Genomic DNA, 17,899 nt, shown 5'->3' with positions numbered 1-17,899 from the left:
GTAATTATATTTCTTTCTTTTATTTCTTTAATTTTATATAAATTTGTATAGTGTTGTTATTAATCTGAACTATATTTCACAACACGTACACGTATGAAGAAAAAAAGCTGTTTGCCATCTCCTCCTCTACATATATACAAACAACCAGCGTTACTCCTAGTAATAAAATGAAATTAAATGGTATGTTATGCAGGGTGCATCTGAGCGTTATAAATGTTATACTTTTATATACATATATTACATTTAATATTACATTAACACAGAACACATTTTTAATTTTACGAATAAAATCTAAGTTTTTCCAACAGAATGCTGTATACATTTTATATAAATCAAATATATTTCAGAAAATAGAGTGAAAAAAACATATCAGACTTCTAAACAGCTTGCTGCGTTATCCAGTGATGACAAAGAACAGAATATGGATACATCTGATTTGTCTATACTTTCATCATATCCCTCTTCTACACATTCCACTTCTACACTCTTAAGTAATATAGGTGACGATGATGATGATGAACTGAATGGTAGATACGATTATATTTATAACAAAAATTATAAATATAGGAAATTGCATGCTATACAGATATATTAAGAAATTAAAAAGTATTTGCAACTGTTACGAACTAAGTAGTATGCACAACTTTAGTCATTTCTTATACACGTTTTTTAAACGTAGAAAATTCGCTTCTGTATCATCCAATAACATTAATAGTTTTACTGCATGGATGGTATCAGCATTGAAAGTCATATGGAGACATTGCAATAAAAATTTAACAATTAAATTGCACTGCTTTGTAGTTATAATTACAAAGCATATTTATAAATATTATCTGTTGTTTTTTGTGCAGAAAACTCAATAAGAAGAACTAATTCAATGTCGAGCTCCTCTAAAACACCAACATGTAGTAATACAACTTATAGCTATAACAGTACTCATAGCTATGAGGAAATAGATGGTATGTATATAATTTTATCTTATAATATGTATATAAGCTGCTGCAAATCGATGTGATGCAATGAAGAAAAGTGGTATAGTACAATTTTCACGGATTATAATATGTGGAAAAAAGCATAAATCATTACAATTTTTTTAAATAAAATTCACATGAAGTAATTTTCTAGGCTAAAACCAAAATACTTAAATCGAAATGATAAAAATAAATATTTCAGATGTGCATAATGTAAATAATATTCTGCTTGAAGTCTGATGTGGCAACTACTGAAAATAATGTTGAGTTACAATGTGCAATAAGTATGAAGATTTATATATATACAGGGTGTCTGAGACCACCCGTACATGCCGAATATTTTGATAACTGAGCGTGACAGATAAAAATGTTTTAATCAAACGTTGTAGGGCTTTAACAATTACATGAAATGGTGATACATATTTGACCTTGACAGCAGTTATGCAGGAAGTCTCAAGGTCAACTTTAAAATCTTAAATGGAAACTCCCATTTTTTATTATATCATCTTCTTCTACCAATTAATTGGAACAACTTTTGTCTGAAACATGTTTTCTGAAAATGCCTCCATTGACCTTGACATGTATTTGAAATAAAAACTACATTTTGAAATAAAAAAGTCTCGCTCTTAACATAATCCAGAACTAACGACGAGGACGTGGCGAGTTTCTAGTTCCATGTTTTTTCTTAATTTAAAAAATTGTAATGTTTTTAAAATGTTTTCAGTGGTACGGCCAAAAAAACGGAAAAATAATTAATAAACATAGTGATACCAAATACTATGTTACACAAACCAATTATGAATACGTAAAAGCATTTAAAAAAAACTGAAATAGCTGTCCCGTATTTGGGACAGCTATTTCAGTTTTTTTTAAATGCTTTTACGTATTCATAATTGGTTTGTGTAACATAGTATTTGGTATCACTATGGAGGCATTTTCAGAAAACATGTTTCAGACAAAAGTTGTTCCAATTAATTGGTAGAAGAAGATGATATAATAAAAAATGGGAGTTTCCATTTAAGATTTTAAAGTTGACCTTGAGACTTCCTGCATAACTGCTGTCAAGGTCAAATATGTATCACCATTTCATGTAATTGTTAAAGCCCTACAACTTTTGATTAAAACATTTTTATCTGTCACGCTCAGTTATCAAAATATTCGGCATGTACGGGTGGTCTCAGACACCCTGTATATATATATGTATGTATATCTTCATTTAACAATATTTAATTTCATTCAATTCTATGATATAATGTATATTGTTATACTAATATTTTTTTAGTCGATATACTAAACAACATTGAACAAAACGTCGATATACAAAATAATAATACAAAACATCATACATGTGTAGTAAGTGCACTCTTTGAAATTGTAATTACTTATATTCTCAATTATATATTCATCAATATAAGATTTAGTCTTTTCTTCGTTTTTTATAGAAGCATGCCGTGAATTACAAAGTATATTTATGAGAAAATTAAATTTAATTGTTAATCTACTTACTAATCCAAAAAGTAAGCAAGTAGTTATGACAGATGAAACCAATTTATTGCCAAATTTTCCATTATCGACCACAGAAGAACTTCTACAATTTGAAAGAGAGATAAAAACGGATAAAGATATTCGAAAACAATTTGTAAGTATTTATACACTTTTTCATAATTTTCCTATAGAATTATCCTAAAGCCGTCTAGGAGAATTATATTCTTTTAGGATCCCCTTAAGGCCTTTCTCTTATGATAATTTCATAACTGTCGAAAAGAAAAGTGGAATAGGATCTTTTGACTTGATTTTATTCCATTACACAATTGCAAGTTACCCTTTGAACTGTAACAACACTATTCAAAGTCATATAATATTATTCACTTAAAATCACTTAAAAGTCTGTAACTTTTGTATAAAACATTTTCTCATTTTTTTATTACAGCGATAGTTTAAAAAATATTCGACTGTATTAATTTAAAAACACCCTGTATATGCTTCATAACAATGCCGATCAAAATACATGGCATAATTTACATATGTCTAATTTTCGATTACAGAAAAGCAACATTACAAGAATTGGAGGGAGTTCACACGCAACAAAAACAAGAAATATATTAAAATTTTGTTTTATCGACACATTGTGTCAAAAATTATCGTGGACCGGATCGAAAGGATCCATGGCAATAAAAGACACAACTTTTGCAAATCTTATTACAGGTAATTTATTTTTACAATTTCATTTTTCGACTGCTATTTTATACGTCGTACAACAAACTGATTGGCAATTGGATAAAGAATTTTAGAGTTCTAACCACTTTTTAGCAATTGATAACAAATTAACAGGCCCAAAAATCTTGTATAACAAGTGAAATATCAAGCTGAAGCCAACGGCACACGATAACATTTTTCGTGCTAGCCCGCATGCAATGTAGTAATTTTTTATTGTAGTTTACTATGTGTAATACTGAGTGCTATATATGTAGCATTTCCAACAATTGATTAGATCGCATGCAGATTAGTACAAAAAATCGCATCGTATTCCATTGACTTATATATCCTATAATCTAAACAAACTTGCATAAATGCATAACATATGCATCAGGAAGTGGATTGGTCTATTTCCTTATGCAATATTTATGCGTTATGTAATTTTGTTTGGATATACCCTTAACTTTTTGAATTGACGACATATAATGCGAAAAATGTGTGTGTGTGGGTCTGAGCAGAAAGATTGCCGTAATAGTCGTAGTCAAAGTTATAAGTCAACGCACAAAGAATGACGTAAATTAATCTGCTTCATATATAATAATTTTTCATATATGCTAAATAATCACATTTACGATAAAAAAAACTTCAAATAAAATTACTGCAACAAGTTTATAATATTAAAAGAATAAAATATCTGTACGAATATAAATAAAATGTTATAATTTCAGCTTATGTATCATATACTGACCAATGCAGCCTTCACGACGTAAAAAAATAATACAAGAGTGGTTGCGGCATGCTGGGGACCGTGTAAATTATGCGAAAAAAAACACGTAGATCCAACATGACGCCATTTCTTTATAACAAGATATACAATAGTGGAATAATAATAATAAGCATTGTATATTACATTAAATGTATATTTTTCTTATAATAAATGATAAATAACATAAAAAAATCATTTTTTTCTATAAGACATCCATAAGCCGTCCATAAGACATCCATAAGCTGTCCATATGCCGTCCATAAGCCGTCCACAAGACGTCCATAAGACTGTCAGAAAGACGTCCATAAGACATGGCTAAAAAACGTCTTAAATCGGGACATAAGACGTCTAAAAGACGTCTTTAAGACGTCATATTGTTCTCTGGGGTCCAAATCTCCGTACTGTATTCTGTGCGCTACCCTCTGCGCAAACGTCCAACGTACTGTATGCGCTATCCTCTGCGCAATATATTCGCAGATATATCTGCACACTCTAAATGCCTCTTACAGACTGCTGCAATGTAACACAAAAGTATTAATCATTTTATACTAAGAAATGTTATTCTATTGCAGTTAATTTATGTAAAATGGTGTGGTACATTGTGCACATAGAAGCCGCGTTGCAAGAATGCAACGCCGAGTCATTTCCACTTCTACTGATCATTTAGAAATACCCTTCATTATCAATCATCTTTACAGCTTTGTACGTTTGATAATGATAAGCATTTCTAATGTTCCGTAAAAGTGAAAACGTCTCGCTATTGTATTCCAGCAATGCGAATTTTGCATGCATAACCTAACCTACTACCACATTTTCTTGGTATATGTTAAATATTGCTGCAAATATATGTACAAATATTTAGTTTCTTTATAATAATGCTTATTTTGAATGTTTTTAATTACCGTTTCTATTATAAGTTAAGGATTACCTTGGCTAAAGATAGCACTTTTACACATACAACACGTGGCTGGTACTCTCTTGGCACGACGGGAAGAAAGAACCGTAAAGAACGTGAAGGCGCCAATGGCGGCCGATGGCGGTAAAAGAGGGAACACTTGAAATATGTATGTATATTCATGTTATGAGATATATAATATAACATGAATATAACATCTCTATATAACACGTTCTATAACAGTAAAGTAACAATATCATAATACTTGTTATATTACGTGTTATGTGTAAAGCCTTGTCTACAATGGTCGTAGCAGCAAGGTTGTGAATGGTTGTAAGACCGTAAGACGTGATGATAAATGTATTTTTGGTGCAGTAGGTTGTAAGTAAGGTTGTAAGTAAGACAATTCATTTCAAGCTCTCGCTACAGAGACTGTAGAAATAGAGCTGTAAGACTGCAAATACGAGAAACCCTATATACAGAGTCTCTAGCAAACACGCATTTGTAATCTAACCTAAAATGTATTTGCGGTGAAGTAGGTTGTAATAAGGTTGTATAGTGAAATTAATATTTTTCATTTCTTGCGTTCTACATCTTACGTTAGACCAATCGAAACAAAGCAATATAAGTACGAACTCAGTCACAAGCGTTCCATTCGTTATTTCCCACAGCCAATCAAATTAAATACATTAGATACGTACTGGCGGTTAAAATATCCGAACGCTAACCTTCATATTGTGATGTGCAATAGGTACATACACGTGTTGTGTATAATTTGTTTATTTTGCTACGATAAACTTGTTAATTCTTTCTGAATTCACAATGTCGCGTTGGGAGAAGACGAATTTGAAGATGAGTTAGATGATAAAGAACTTATCAGCTGCGTTAAAGCCAACCCGTTGTTATATGATAAATCAGAAAAATTCTATAGTAATAGTAAAGTGAAAAGAGTGATTTGGGAGGATATTGGCAATAATTTGACCAACAAAAAAACAGGTACGTACGTATTAAAATAAAGATATTTGTAAAAGTCAATCAATCAATCAATCAAATTATTTATACTAAATGAGTAATTATATACACAGGTGCTGAAACTGATCATCGATTTTATCAGTTGCGACAGCGATTTGGCAGAGAAAGAAGGAAATGTATTCAATCTCAGCCTCGATCAGGTGCTGGAGCTGGCCAACCAACATATACATCGCAATGGAATCTTTACAATGACCTAATGTTTTTGACTGATATAATAAAACATCGAAAGTGAGTGCCAATTTTTTCTGTACTAATTTACTCATAATACTACTAATCTTTTGTATAATTACTTTTTTTAGGACTATTTCAAATTATAAAAGAAAAGAATCAACTTCAAAAGCAATAGTACAAGTAAACTTGCCAACCCCCAATCTGCCTTCAAGTTCGACATCAAGTTCCTCATCTGCATCAAACTTGTGGAACGAAGACTTGATTACTATTTCGTGTGGTAAATATTGCGGTTTTTTGTTTTTTGTAATTTTTAATTTGATGTGGAAGAGGTTTTAGATGGTTTAAGAATTGTTTTGTTCTTCAATGTCTTATTTAGTATTTCGTGGTATTTCAGATGATGTTAATGAAAGTTCAAATACGGTTGAGCCCTTACCATCTGTGCAACCTTCTACATCATCGCTACCACGAAGTTCATCACTTTCAGCATCTGAAGGTAGTGAAATATCTATTGTAGAAGAAATGCAACACGCTATTAATACCAGTAAACAATGCGTTCCACAGTCAGATCTGTTTGCCAAACGAAAAAAGCAGAAATTCGATGTTTTTAGTAACACTATGTTGGAACAATCGAAAAATTTAAATGTGTTGGCACAAAAAGTAGGGGATGCACTTACTTCATCTCCATCTGTATCTAATGTTAATGTTACAGAACCTTTTAATTCATTTCGTCCCGATGTGAAAACTATGCTAACTTCTTTAGGTTTTGCTTTGCAAAAAATTCCCGAGTCGAAACATTTGGATATCCTAATTAGTCTCACGCAGTTAGTAAAACAATATATGGAAGATGATATAACGAAGTAATGAGTTCAAACAAAGACTTTTGCGTAATTGTTTCTTAAAAGTAAAAGTTTTACATTATTATTACGTAAAATTTATTTTTTTTGTTTCTTATTTTCAAAGTATATAATATTAATTAATATACTATTAATATATACGTCAAAGTACTTAAGTGAAAGAATACTAAATACTTGATTAAACCTTATACTTGATTAATACTTGACTAAAACTTACAACTGCTTTTAGTATAAAGTAATTTTAAGAGTTGCGGTAAATTATACAGCGTTACATTTTTATACATATATTCTTTTAGTTCCTTTATATTTAGGGTGCGTTCAGGATGACGCTAATAACGCTATTTAGCGCTACTAATCTATAATATAATTTATGCCACACTACATATAGAGTTTTAGTGCTAAATAGCGCTAATAGCGTCATCCTGAACGCACCCTTAATAACTTATAAAGTATTTTCGTTAACAAATGTTTGTTTGAGAAAATTACAAGAGCTTTCTTTCTAAAACTGCTTTTATTAAAAGATATTATAGGTTTTTATTTCTTAGTTACACAATTACTGATCAACCAAAATTTGCGTTCTATATGCTAGAAAAATTGTTTTTTCTAATTAAATGTATGAAATGTCTGTGATAAACATACATTATTAATAAATAAAGAGAAAGAGAGAAGTCTGTTTTAAAGAAAAATATCTTATTTTCACTTACTATTTACATATATTACGTACAATATTACGCGTGTATATCCTATTATATGTATATCCTATTATTATATATTAAATACATATATATTCTATATTATGTTATCATATGTAGCTTATTATATATAATTAATTATTTAACGTAAGTTTTCATAGTAATTGTTATAATTTATAATGCGTGAAGAGTAACGTAAATCAATGAAATCAAGTGACGCAAATCGCATCAATTTACTTATTCAGGAATAAATTTATCTCTTCTTCTTTTTAGGAAGACAATATGATTCTTCAACAAAGAAACAAGATATTAATGAACATCTATTACCAAAACGCTTTAGACACATCAGAAAATAATCAATTCGAAATTTCTTCAAGAGGAAAAGTTGACCTCATATCCGAAATAATTAAAATACATACATGAGTATAATTTGTTCCGGAACAACGAGTTTCTATCTTACTCGTTTTTCTAAGAAAAAGACAAATAAGTATCGCATTCGTACAGAAATAAACGTATTAATGAATAACTATCGCGCAGATGGCCGAGTATACGAAAGACAATCAATCGGGAGTTTATTTCACGCATTAAAACTAATCTTATTTAAGACCATAAATCTTTGCTCGGATTATTAAGACCCTTCTTCCTTCTTATTAAGGAAGATTATGTAATTCAACAATGAAGAAACAAGTTAATTACAAAGTGTGTGTCGAAGATACTTTGCTTATATAAAAAAAACAGGCTTCAGGGTTTTTCTGGAAAAGAAAATTAAAATTAATTCGTCCGCTTTCCGCGTTAAAACATATGAATCAAGGATTTGCGCGAATCCTTATAGTAAATCTCACATATCTCGTCGTCCTTATCATCTGACTCACTAGCAATGCGTGCAATGACCGACAAGATAATCGATACGAATTGACGTGCTTGTGGTCAATGTTGGAGTTCACCGAGACAAAGAAATAAAAAAATATTAAGCAGGTGGGTTAGCGTTGCATGTAAATACTCTTTCGAATTGCCATGATGCTTGAGCACTTCCAATAGGCGATACAAAATAGTCTTTTAAATAATTACGTAAGCCCACAGAAACAGATCCAGCTCTATTAGGTCCTACTCTTGATAACTCTCTAAAGTATTGTGCAACTCCTACAGTATGCCATCGGTTTTCATGATGTCTTCCTTCATCATTTTCTACATCAAGCCATTCAGGTCGAGAATATTGGCTATTATTATTAGCATTCATGGCAAAATTATGTAAACAGACAAGTGCTTTACAAATCTTTTCTGCATTCTGTACTGAGCAACACATCCTTTTATGTAGGATCCTCCAACGAGAAGTAAGAATATTAAAAGTATTCTCTATACACAATCGTGCTCGACTTAACCGATAGTTAAATACACGCTCCTCATCTGTCATTCTGCTAACTCTCCTTGGAAAAGGACGCATTAAATACGGTTTTAGAGGAAATGCTTCGTCAGCCACTATAACAAAAGGAAATGGAATATCTCTTCCTGGTAAAGGCATAGGTTCTGGAAAATCTGCTGCATTACTTTCTAAATCAGCAGCCAAATTCGTTTGGCTCCATATGCCACCATCACTTATTGAACCTACAAATTATACTTCTTATTAAGTAGGACTGCATACAATAACATTTCATAAATTTATAAATAAAACATATTTACCAAATTGACCAATATCAACCCATGTGAATTTATAGTTAGCATCGCACAGTGCTAAAAGAACTGTACTAAAGTATCCTTTATAATTAAAAAAATGAGATCCTGAACATGGTGATGCTTGTATTTCCATATGGCGCCCGTCAAGTGCTCCTACGCAATTTGGAAATTGCCACTTAAACAAGAAGTCTTCACTTTTCTTTTTCCATTCATCAGCACTCAATGTAGGCAAAACAACAGGTTGTAGAGCTAGCCATATAGCATGGCACACTTCTGGTATAATTTTGTGTACTGTTGATTTTCCTACACGATACTCCAAATGTTTGGATATCACGCTATCACCTTGGGCAAGATATCTATAACAGGAAAAGAACAATTATAAAATGTGAAATAAGACAAGATAGCACTATCACAATTGTAGCTACTCACGTCAGGGTTATAGCCAGTCTTGTATCTGGTGACAAAGATTTTCGATTACTGCGTTTTCTGAGATATGGGGTTACTGCCTTCAATAAAATTTTGTACTGTTCCGGGCAAAGCCGCGTGTACATAAAAAATTCTTCGTGATCAGTTGATCTGACTTCACGAAATAGATTACACAGGAAACGTTGTTTCCTTTTATTGATTGGTCTCACCCACCAACGTCTAATTTTCATATTCTGCCGATAATTTATAATTTGAAGCGCAACGTTTTGATGCCATAATAACATTAAAAGAGTCATAAGGCCTAATAATTTCTGTAAATCCATTTTTGAGCGGGCACATATATCACTGATTACACAACAAAGCACACACTTCACATTTTCTTTCTTCATTGGTCTGCCTTACATCTTACGTTACTGCCATTGTAGACAAATGGTTTTAAGAATAAAAACTTTACAACCTACAACTAAATATTACGGTTTTACAACTTACTGCTACAGTCATTGTAGACGACGCTTAAGTTATATTGCTGTTACGTTGATTATAACCAGTAAATAACAGAAATATAAAGCAGTTATAAAACATAATTATATTACTGTCGTAATAAGAAATTATATCATTGCAATGTTAGTAATATATAACTGCCGTTATATTACCTGTTACTTCTGTGTTACATAATAATAATATTCTGTGTTTGCTGGGTAGAGGCTCTACATTAGAAAACTCTAACTTATCGACCCGATTGTCATGTGTAAGTCACACGGATATACGGACAGCAACTCCGCCGGTCGGTGTACGACAAGTGTACGACGCGATGTAGTGCAAGAAGTTGGAGTGAGAAAAGATATATTTGCGAGAGAACGAGTGAGTGAGTGAGTGAGAGGGCGAGAGAGAGAGAGGGCGAGAGAGAGAGGGCGAGAGAGAGAGAGGGCGAGAGAGAGAGAGGGCGAGAGAGAGAGAGAGGGCGAGAGAGAGAGAGGGCAAGAGAGAGAGAGGGCGAGAGAGAGAGGGCAAGAGAGAGAGAGGGCGAGAGAGAGGGCAGAGAGAGAGGGCGAGAGAGAGAGGGCAAGAGAGAGAGAGCGAGAGAGAACATACACTCCTACTATTATGCCCAGTTTCTTCATACCTCTCAATAGCTATCTTCCAGATAACTAAAAATTTGTTTTCTTTATTGAAACCTCTGATTACGTATTTAACGGATAGCTATTCTTCATACTACTCACTTTTGACACAAAGTGTCTAGAATGTTATTATAAATTACCATATTCTGTCAGGTTACAAAGGTGAAGAAAACTGATTCTACGAGATATCTTTTGGATAAAGTTATCGAGAGGTGAAGAAATTGGGCCTTAAACGATGAAAGAGAGAAAAGCATTTTTCGTATTACTCGGTCTAGCAGCGCCAAGTTTTTTGCATTAACTAAATATTATTTTTTTTACATTTTGTACTGTAACCTCTTTTATTCTTTTCTATTCCTTCCATTAGAATTCAAACAAATTAAAATCCAAGTGATAAATGAAAGCTACTACCACTTGGATTGGAAGAGGAAGAGTGACAATAAAAAGATATGTATCACTTTTTATTTTTTAAAAGTAGTACAACAATAATTTTTCAAAACAATATATACATATATTCTCTTTCTAATTGATAAGAATACTACCGCTTGAGTTTTTTAAATAGTACAATAATTAATTTTCGATACATTCTCTGTGCACTTGGCGCAATTTGAAGATTTCATACATTTTTGTGAAAAAATACTATAATAATATTTAAAGAGAATTAAAACAACGCTTGGATTGGAATAGGATGTTGTATACATAATAATAAAATAATAGATTTTCTGATTTGCATAAATACCCATTTTTATAGTTGGCGCAATGGGTTGATATCATTACTTTTGTAGAGTTCTTTTTTTCTTCGCGCGCGTATACTTGGCGCCTTTTTTGTACCTTTTTTTAAAAAGGTAATTTTGTTGTGATATCATTAGTTTTGTAGAGTTCTTTTTTTCTTTGCGCGCGTATACTTGGCGCCTTTTTTGTACCTTTTTTAAAAAGGTAATTTTGTTGTGATATCATTACTTTTGTAGAGTTCTTTTTTTCTTCGTTTTATTAACGGCATTAATAACATTTATTATCAGCAAAATGATATTTCGCACTAAATTATTAGTTACTTACTTTATTACAGTATAATTTTGCAACTATGCAACACTTCTTTTACTCTCACCAACCCTGTATGGGCGCAAAGCGACCTTGTATCCTTGTATATATACGGGCGCAAAGCGATCCTTGTATATATACAGGAACTGATATATATGTACTTTATGTACTATCAAGTTTTTGTAATGGTGCGTATACACGATGACACCTAGAGCGGACACTTGTGTCTAGATCGAGTGTATACATTAAATGTCAACGTGTGTACAGCGCTTGAGACCAATGTCGTAAAGTGAGTTGCAGTGTCTCAATTGTTTCTGCAATTCACGTATGGACACGTCCAAACGAATGTTGCGTGGAGCTCTAGTATATTTCCAATTAAACGGAAATTTTTAGCGAGTGTCGTGACAATGTCGAAGTTTGACTGGACAAAAGAAAAAACAAAATTTTTAATTTCCCTTTTGGAAGGGCTCCCGCACCTATGGGACGTCTCGCAGGCTGAGTATAAAAATCGTTCAAAGCGTGCAGCTGCAATTGAACAACTCGCGGAACATTTTAGTACTGATTCTGGAGAAATCGGTCGGAAACTGCACAATTTGAGGACTCAGTTTAATAACGAACTGAGAAAAACTAGGAAGAGGAAAAGTGGACAAGGATCAAGTGAAGTGTATACCAGCAAATGGGAGTTCTTTGAAGTTTGGAAATACTCTGCACTGAAATTCTAAATACATGCATAAGAGAATGATAGGAGTCACCTAAAAGAAGGAAATCCTGACATAAGACAAATCGATTGATAGTGGAAGAAAATTTCACGTACCAGAATTTCAGTTCTACATTAACTTTTATTTTTATACGTTTTAGATATCTTACCTGTAGCCAAAAATCTTAAAGTTATTGCCAATCTTTCTCCCGGTGGTATAGAATTTCTCATTACTGTATCTTGTTTCTTTATTATTGCCATAACTTTTTCGAGCAAATAGTCAAAATCCAAAGCTGACATACGCAGAAAATCTTTGTACAATCTTTCGTCACCAAGTCTTAATTCGCGAAGTAATGTATTGTAGCAACCGAAAATCTCTCTTCTCTTCACCCATTCCTTCATCCATAATTTTCTTTTTCGTCTTCTACGTTTTCTTTTTATCACGATACAAGTGACTACCACAGCAGCGAGCATACGTCCTTCCATATTGACTGATTTAAATCGACTCTGAATCTAGCCGGAATGGAGAGAAGTGTAGACAGACGCGATACTTTTTGCCGATATCTAGACCCGACACAAGTGTATGACACTACTCTATCCTCAAAAATTGCACTACGTATGGACGGTAACGACACTAATCTAGACATAAGTGTCCACTCTAGGTGTCATCGTGTATACGCACCATAAGAATAATATATAAATATCTTTAGCACCTCTAGGCCATTGTCTTTTTTTAATTTGTGCATCATCAGCTTCAGTCCAATTACTAGACATTCCTTCTCTACATATACTCGTGTAATGACCATCCTCAATACATAGACCACTATGCAATATAGCATTCATAAGCTTATACGTTTGTCTAGCTATTAAAACTTTAGTTGTAGGAATAGTACATATATTAAATTTACGTATTGTTTTCACCATTTTATCATCTTGAGATGAAAATAATACTAAACGAATAATAACTATATCTTTCGTTACTGTTAATTCGTTCTTAAACAAAATGTCATTTCCTGTACACTGTTCGCATGACCCAACAGATTCACACCAATATGAAACTGTAACATTTAATAAATCATTAAGAGTATAGCTTTTTTTCTCAAAGTGTTAACAGGTATTGAAATAACTACATCGTCACAAGTAAATTCCTTTGTATAATCACAAGATTTACATCGACTAGTAGAAGTTACTTGATGCTCTACCAGTTGTCTTATACAATCATATTTAGTGAACAGGATTGTAAGAAACTCAAACACATCACGTTTTACATTTATTGAAAACGGTTCTCCTAAATATTGCCGTACTGCATATGTATTCAAATTGCACATTCCATTTTCATATCTATGCATTAACATTTTTAAAACATCTGATTTATTACAATTAAACAATTGTTTTCTAATGGGACTTAAATTAGACATTGTAATGCTGCATTTGCATAACATGAAACATTGTCTGTATTTTGAAAACCATGTAAAACCCAAGCAACATTTTGCCGTAATTTTTTATTTTGATAATTTTCTTGAATTGAAGCACTTACTTTTGACAATGCCCATGGAACATCTTTCACTTTGCGATAGCGTTCTTTTGCAACAGTAATTATTTCTGTTTCTGGTTTGTACTGATTTCTTGGTCGATTATATTCTCTAATAGCTTTTCGTCAGCTATTACTGACGAAGGATCATAGTTAATTAAATGCAACCCTTTTAGAGAGATTACTCGTGATAATGCAACATAAACTGGACCGCAATTAAATGTAGAGTTGCCTATGTCCATAATAGCACTTTGTAAGCTCAATCCTTGACTTTTATGAATGGTGATTCCATAACTCAGACACAATGGAAATTGTTTTTTAGTAACAAACGCTCTATCCACCACTTGAAATTTAACGCTCACTCTTTCAATTAAATATTCTAATCCTGATGGTAAAAGAAGCTTTATTTTTTCTACATCATCGGTAGACGTATCTTGTACAACTGAAATTACCTTAGCAATTGTACCATTCACAAGACCTAAGGTAGCATTAATATTACGCCTTATCATAACTTTTGCTCCAATCTTAATTGCAATTTCTTTTGAAAGTCCAGCAGTTTTAGAGTTATCATCATTATTCGATAATACTTTTGATACTTTCTTTCTCACATATGGTATACAGTCAATCGTGTCTTGGGCAATTAATAATATCTCTTTCGAAGCAATGCGGTTTAACATTGCAGCATTAAGAACATCACACATATGACGAGTAGGCAATAAACAAACAATGTCCAACGAAAATCATTAATAAAATTACATAATTCGTTTAATCTAGATTCAAAAGAATTACCTTTAAACGATATTTTTCGATTTTCAAGAATCTCGCAATCAGACTTTGTCAATAAACCAATACGAATTCTTGACAACAACTGTCGATAAGAGTCATCCCCTTGCTGACGCATATTGATTGTCAACTCATCGTAATCAAATAATGTAGTCCACAAATTAACAGCAGTTATAGAATCCACACATTTATTAATTTTGTCATTTGGTAATCGTACAAAAATAGGACCTTCATGTACAGGAGGTAATTGAAGCAGATCGCCAAATAAAAGAATGTGCTTTCGACCGAACCAACCTTCTTCACAATCATTGGTATTAAATATTTCAGACAATCGAAGATGTATATACATTAAAGTCAAATTAGATATCATTGATACTTCATCAATCACAAAAAGAACAACATCCTTGAGATCTGCTCGTAAAACTTTTAACACATGATCAGGCAATTGTTTATAGTTTGTAGTAAGACCATGTTCAACAGGTAATTGAAAATCTATGAACTGTCAAACCGTCTATATTAACCCCTTCGGCGGCATTGACGCCATATGGCGCGAAAAATTTATGTGTCCATGTCGGCATTGATGCCATATGGCGTCCTTGTATTTTTTTTCGATTGATTGGGGTGATCTTTATAAAACTTAGTACCCAAAAGCTTTTTGGGTCGCTGAATACGAATCCATAGTTAAAATTTCAAAATTCAAAATGACGAATTCAATATGGCGATCAAATATAATCATAAAATCAAAATTTGTTCGGAATGTTATTAAATCTGATATCTAAGGGTTTTTGGGACTGATGAATACGAATCTCAGATCACAATACCAAAATTCAAAATGGCGGACCCAATATTGTGATCAAAAAAGCAAAATCTATCTGAGTGTTATGAAAACTGGTATTCAAGAATTTTTTCAGTCGCTGAATTTGAGGTACAAAATTGCAAAATTCAAAATGTCGGACCCAATGAAGTGGCACAAAATAAATAAAAACTTTTTTCACTGACTAAGTTTTTGGATGCATCTTTCCAAAGATAGTTTGGGTTCCCAATTCTAAGATACAAATACTTGTCAGTTTTTCAATTGTTCTTAGATTTGGTGTTTTGACCACCATATTAGATCCGCCATTTTGAATTATGAAATTTTGTATCTCAAATTCGTATTCAGCGGCTCAAAAACCCTTTAGATACCAAATTGCATAACAAATAGATAGATTTTGGTTTTTTGACCGCCATATTGGATCGGCCATTTTGAATTATGAAATTTTGTACCTCAAATTCATATTTCGCAAGCCAAAACATCCCTAAATACAAGGTGTCTTTAAAATCCGATTACTTTTTTTTGGTGCCACCAGGGGCACAAACAGTGATATTCTGTTTGCCGCTGAAGGGGTTTAACGCTGCTATGCCAGTAGGTGCCGCTACAGCGGTATCTTTATTGAGATATTGTTTTATCCAACACTTAATTGTTTTAATTAAGAAACTCTTTCCAGTTCCACCTTCTCCGCTAACGTACAATCGTAATATCGCATTTTCGAGCCGCGTCGAATGCTGCCAGAAACAACCCTCTATCTCATAGTTTCCGAGATATTCGCAATTTTCTTTGACAAATAGTTTTTTCGCGATATCTCGCGAACGGAGCGTCCTAGAGGGTTCGTTCAGGGCCCATTCGACGGGGTTTTCGAGCCGCAATGAGTACCCTATATATATATTAAAAGACCGACTGCTGCTGCTGCCATCTAGGAATAAAAAAATGTACTGCACAAACGACGACGACGGTAATGATAACGACGTTTCTTAACCCTTAGAGGGCCGGGATTTGTCCATTGAAATTTGAAATTTTTTAACGTAAAATTTATGCATATATGCAACCTATAGGTTCCGTAAAATTCCCAAGTTCCTACCTGGCCCATATATATGGGCCCGTCCGGCCTCGAACGGTTTGGCAAATATTCAAAATTTTCAAATTTTAAATCTTAGTGTTTCTAAGGGTTTTTGATATCGCTAATCACGATTTTAAGATCAGATTATCGAAATTTTACATAGGAACAGTGTTGCCAACTTAAATAAGCCTAAATGAATATTAACAGTTACATGCATGTATAAAACTTTCTTTGGCGTTATCCAAAGCTAATTGCATGGACATAGAAAGTTTTATAGCTCCTTTTTTATTTTATAGTTTTATATATACCTATATATGTACATTAAACAGTTATTTATCTTGTAGCCACTATAGTGGCCCATATAGGGGCCACCCCGGCCCTCTAAGGGTTAATCGAAAATTTTCTAATTTCAAACTTTGCATCGTAATATCTGCACTCGTAATGCACATAGAAAAAAAAATAAAAAACTTCTTATATAATTCGACCCCAAGCTATCCATTGAGGTTACTCTGAAAATGATCTTTTCAGAGGTTATTAAGATCTGATAATCTAAGCGTGTCTGAAAACGTCGCTTCGCGTAAAGATACCCGGTCGGTCTCGCTTCGCGTATACTTGGCGCGAGACACTACCATGTCTCTTGATCATCTTTATCTTTTTGAGTCAGAATTGCTTTGTGTTGGTCATCTAATGTAACTTCTACATCATGTTTCATCTCTTGCATATGTAATTCTGAATTATTTACCGATTCACATTCGTTCCTAAATGAAACTCTTGTATCATTTTTTGTTTGTTCCATTTCAAATTCCACATTATCCAAATTCCTCAAAAATAGTTTATCGTGAGTTTCGGGCAGTACAATTTTAGAATATAAAGGATTATTATTTTTCAACCATATTAGAGCTTCAAATACTTTTTTAATATCCACTAAATCTTCCCAGATAATTTTTGATTTAGTTGGAACATTTCGAAGTAAAATAAATCGTAAATATACTACTTATATTGTAAATATACTATCTAAAGCATTTAGATAACTTAAAAACAACTCTAGATACCTTTAGATAACCTTAGATAATTAAAAGATAACTTTACGATAACTTAGATAACCTTAGATAACTTCAGATAAATATAGATTATAAGTAAAATAAGTCAAATAATTATAATATTAGAAGTTTACAAAGTTAGAACTG

The 17,899-nt window shown here is 32.6% G+C and overlaps 3 protein-coding genes, 1 long non-coding RNA gene and 1 pseudogene across 4 annotated transcripts; 2 read left to right on the top strand and 3 right to left on the bottom strand.

The window, feature by feature from the left end:
* The first annotated feature begins 421 nt into the window (after positions 1-421).
* LOC105281887 lies at positions 422-2,716 on the top strand. Its single transcript, XM_026968493.1, has 4 exons — positions 422-527; positions 852-959; positions 2,254-2,328; positions 2,414-2,716. The coding sequence occupies exons 1-4, from the start codon at positions 422-424 to the stop codon at positions 2,656-2,658; spliced, it is 534 nt and encodes a 177-aa protein (XP_026824294.1). The 3' UTR covers positions 2,659-2,716.
* A 1,289-nt stretch (positions 2,717-4,005) lies between these two features.
* LOC105281888 lies at positions 4,006-5,013 on the bottom strand. The gene is made up of 2 exons (XR_894385.3): positions 4,862-5,013; positions 4,006-4,446 (listed from the first exon to the last, which is right to left on the bottom strand). It is a non-coding gene; the product is annotated as an uncharacterized LOC105281888 (long non-coding RNA).
* A 630-nt stretch (positions 5,014-5,643) lies between these two features.
* On the top strand, positions 5,644-7,571 carry LOC105281892 (the record flags this gene model as incomplete). Its single annotated transcript, XM_011343445.3, has 4 exons — positions 5,644-5,824; positions 5,914-6,088; positions 6,160-6,308; positions 6,426-7,571. Coding segments are annotated over 4 exons (972 nt in total), but the record flags the coding sequence as incomplete, so codon positions are not given.
* A 359-nt stretch (positions 7,572-7,930) lies between these two features.
* On the bottom strand, positions 7,931-10,390 carry LOC105281889 (protein ALP1-like). Its single transcript, XM_011343442.3, has 3 exons — positions 9,678-10,390; positions 9,255-9,604; positions 7,931-9,179 (listed from the first exon to the last, which is right to left on the bottom strand). Exons 1-3 carry the CDS (start codon positions 10,061-10,063, stop codon positions 8,545-8,547), a joined length of 1,371 nt encoding a protein of 456 aa, XP_011341744.1. The 5' UTR covers positions 10,064-10,390; the 3' UTR covers positions 7,931-8,544.
* A 3,459-nt stretch (positions 10,391-13,849) lies between these two features.
* LOC113561675 lies at positions 13,850-16,599 on the bottom strand (annotated as a pseudogene).
* Positions 16,600-17,899: the final 1,300 nt, after the last annotated feature.

Source organism: Ooceraea biroi, chromosome 3 (genome assembly GCF_003672135.1).
Source record: "Ooceraea biroi isolate clonal line C1 chromosome 3, Obir_v5.4, whole genome shotgun sequence".
Lineage (NCBI taxonomy): Eukaryota > Metazoa > Arthropoda > Insecta > Hymenoptera > Formicidae > Ooceraea > Ooceraea biroi.
This window is presented reverse-complemented; position numbering and strand designations above follow the sequence as displayed.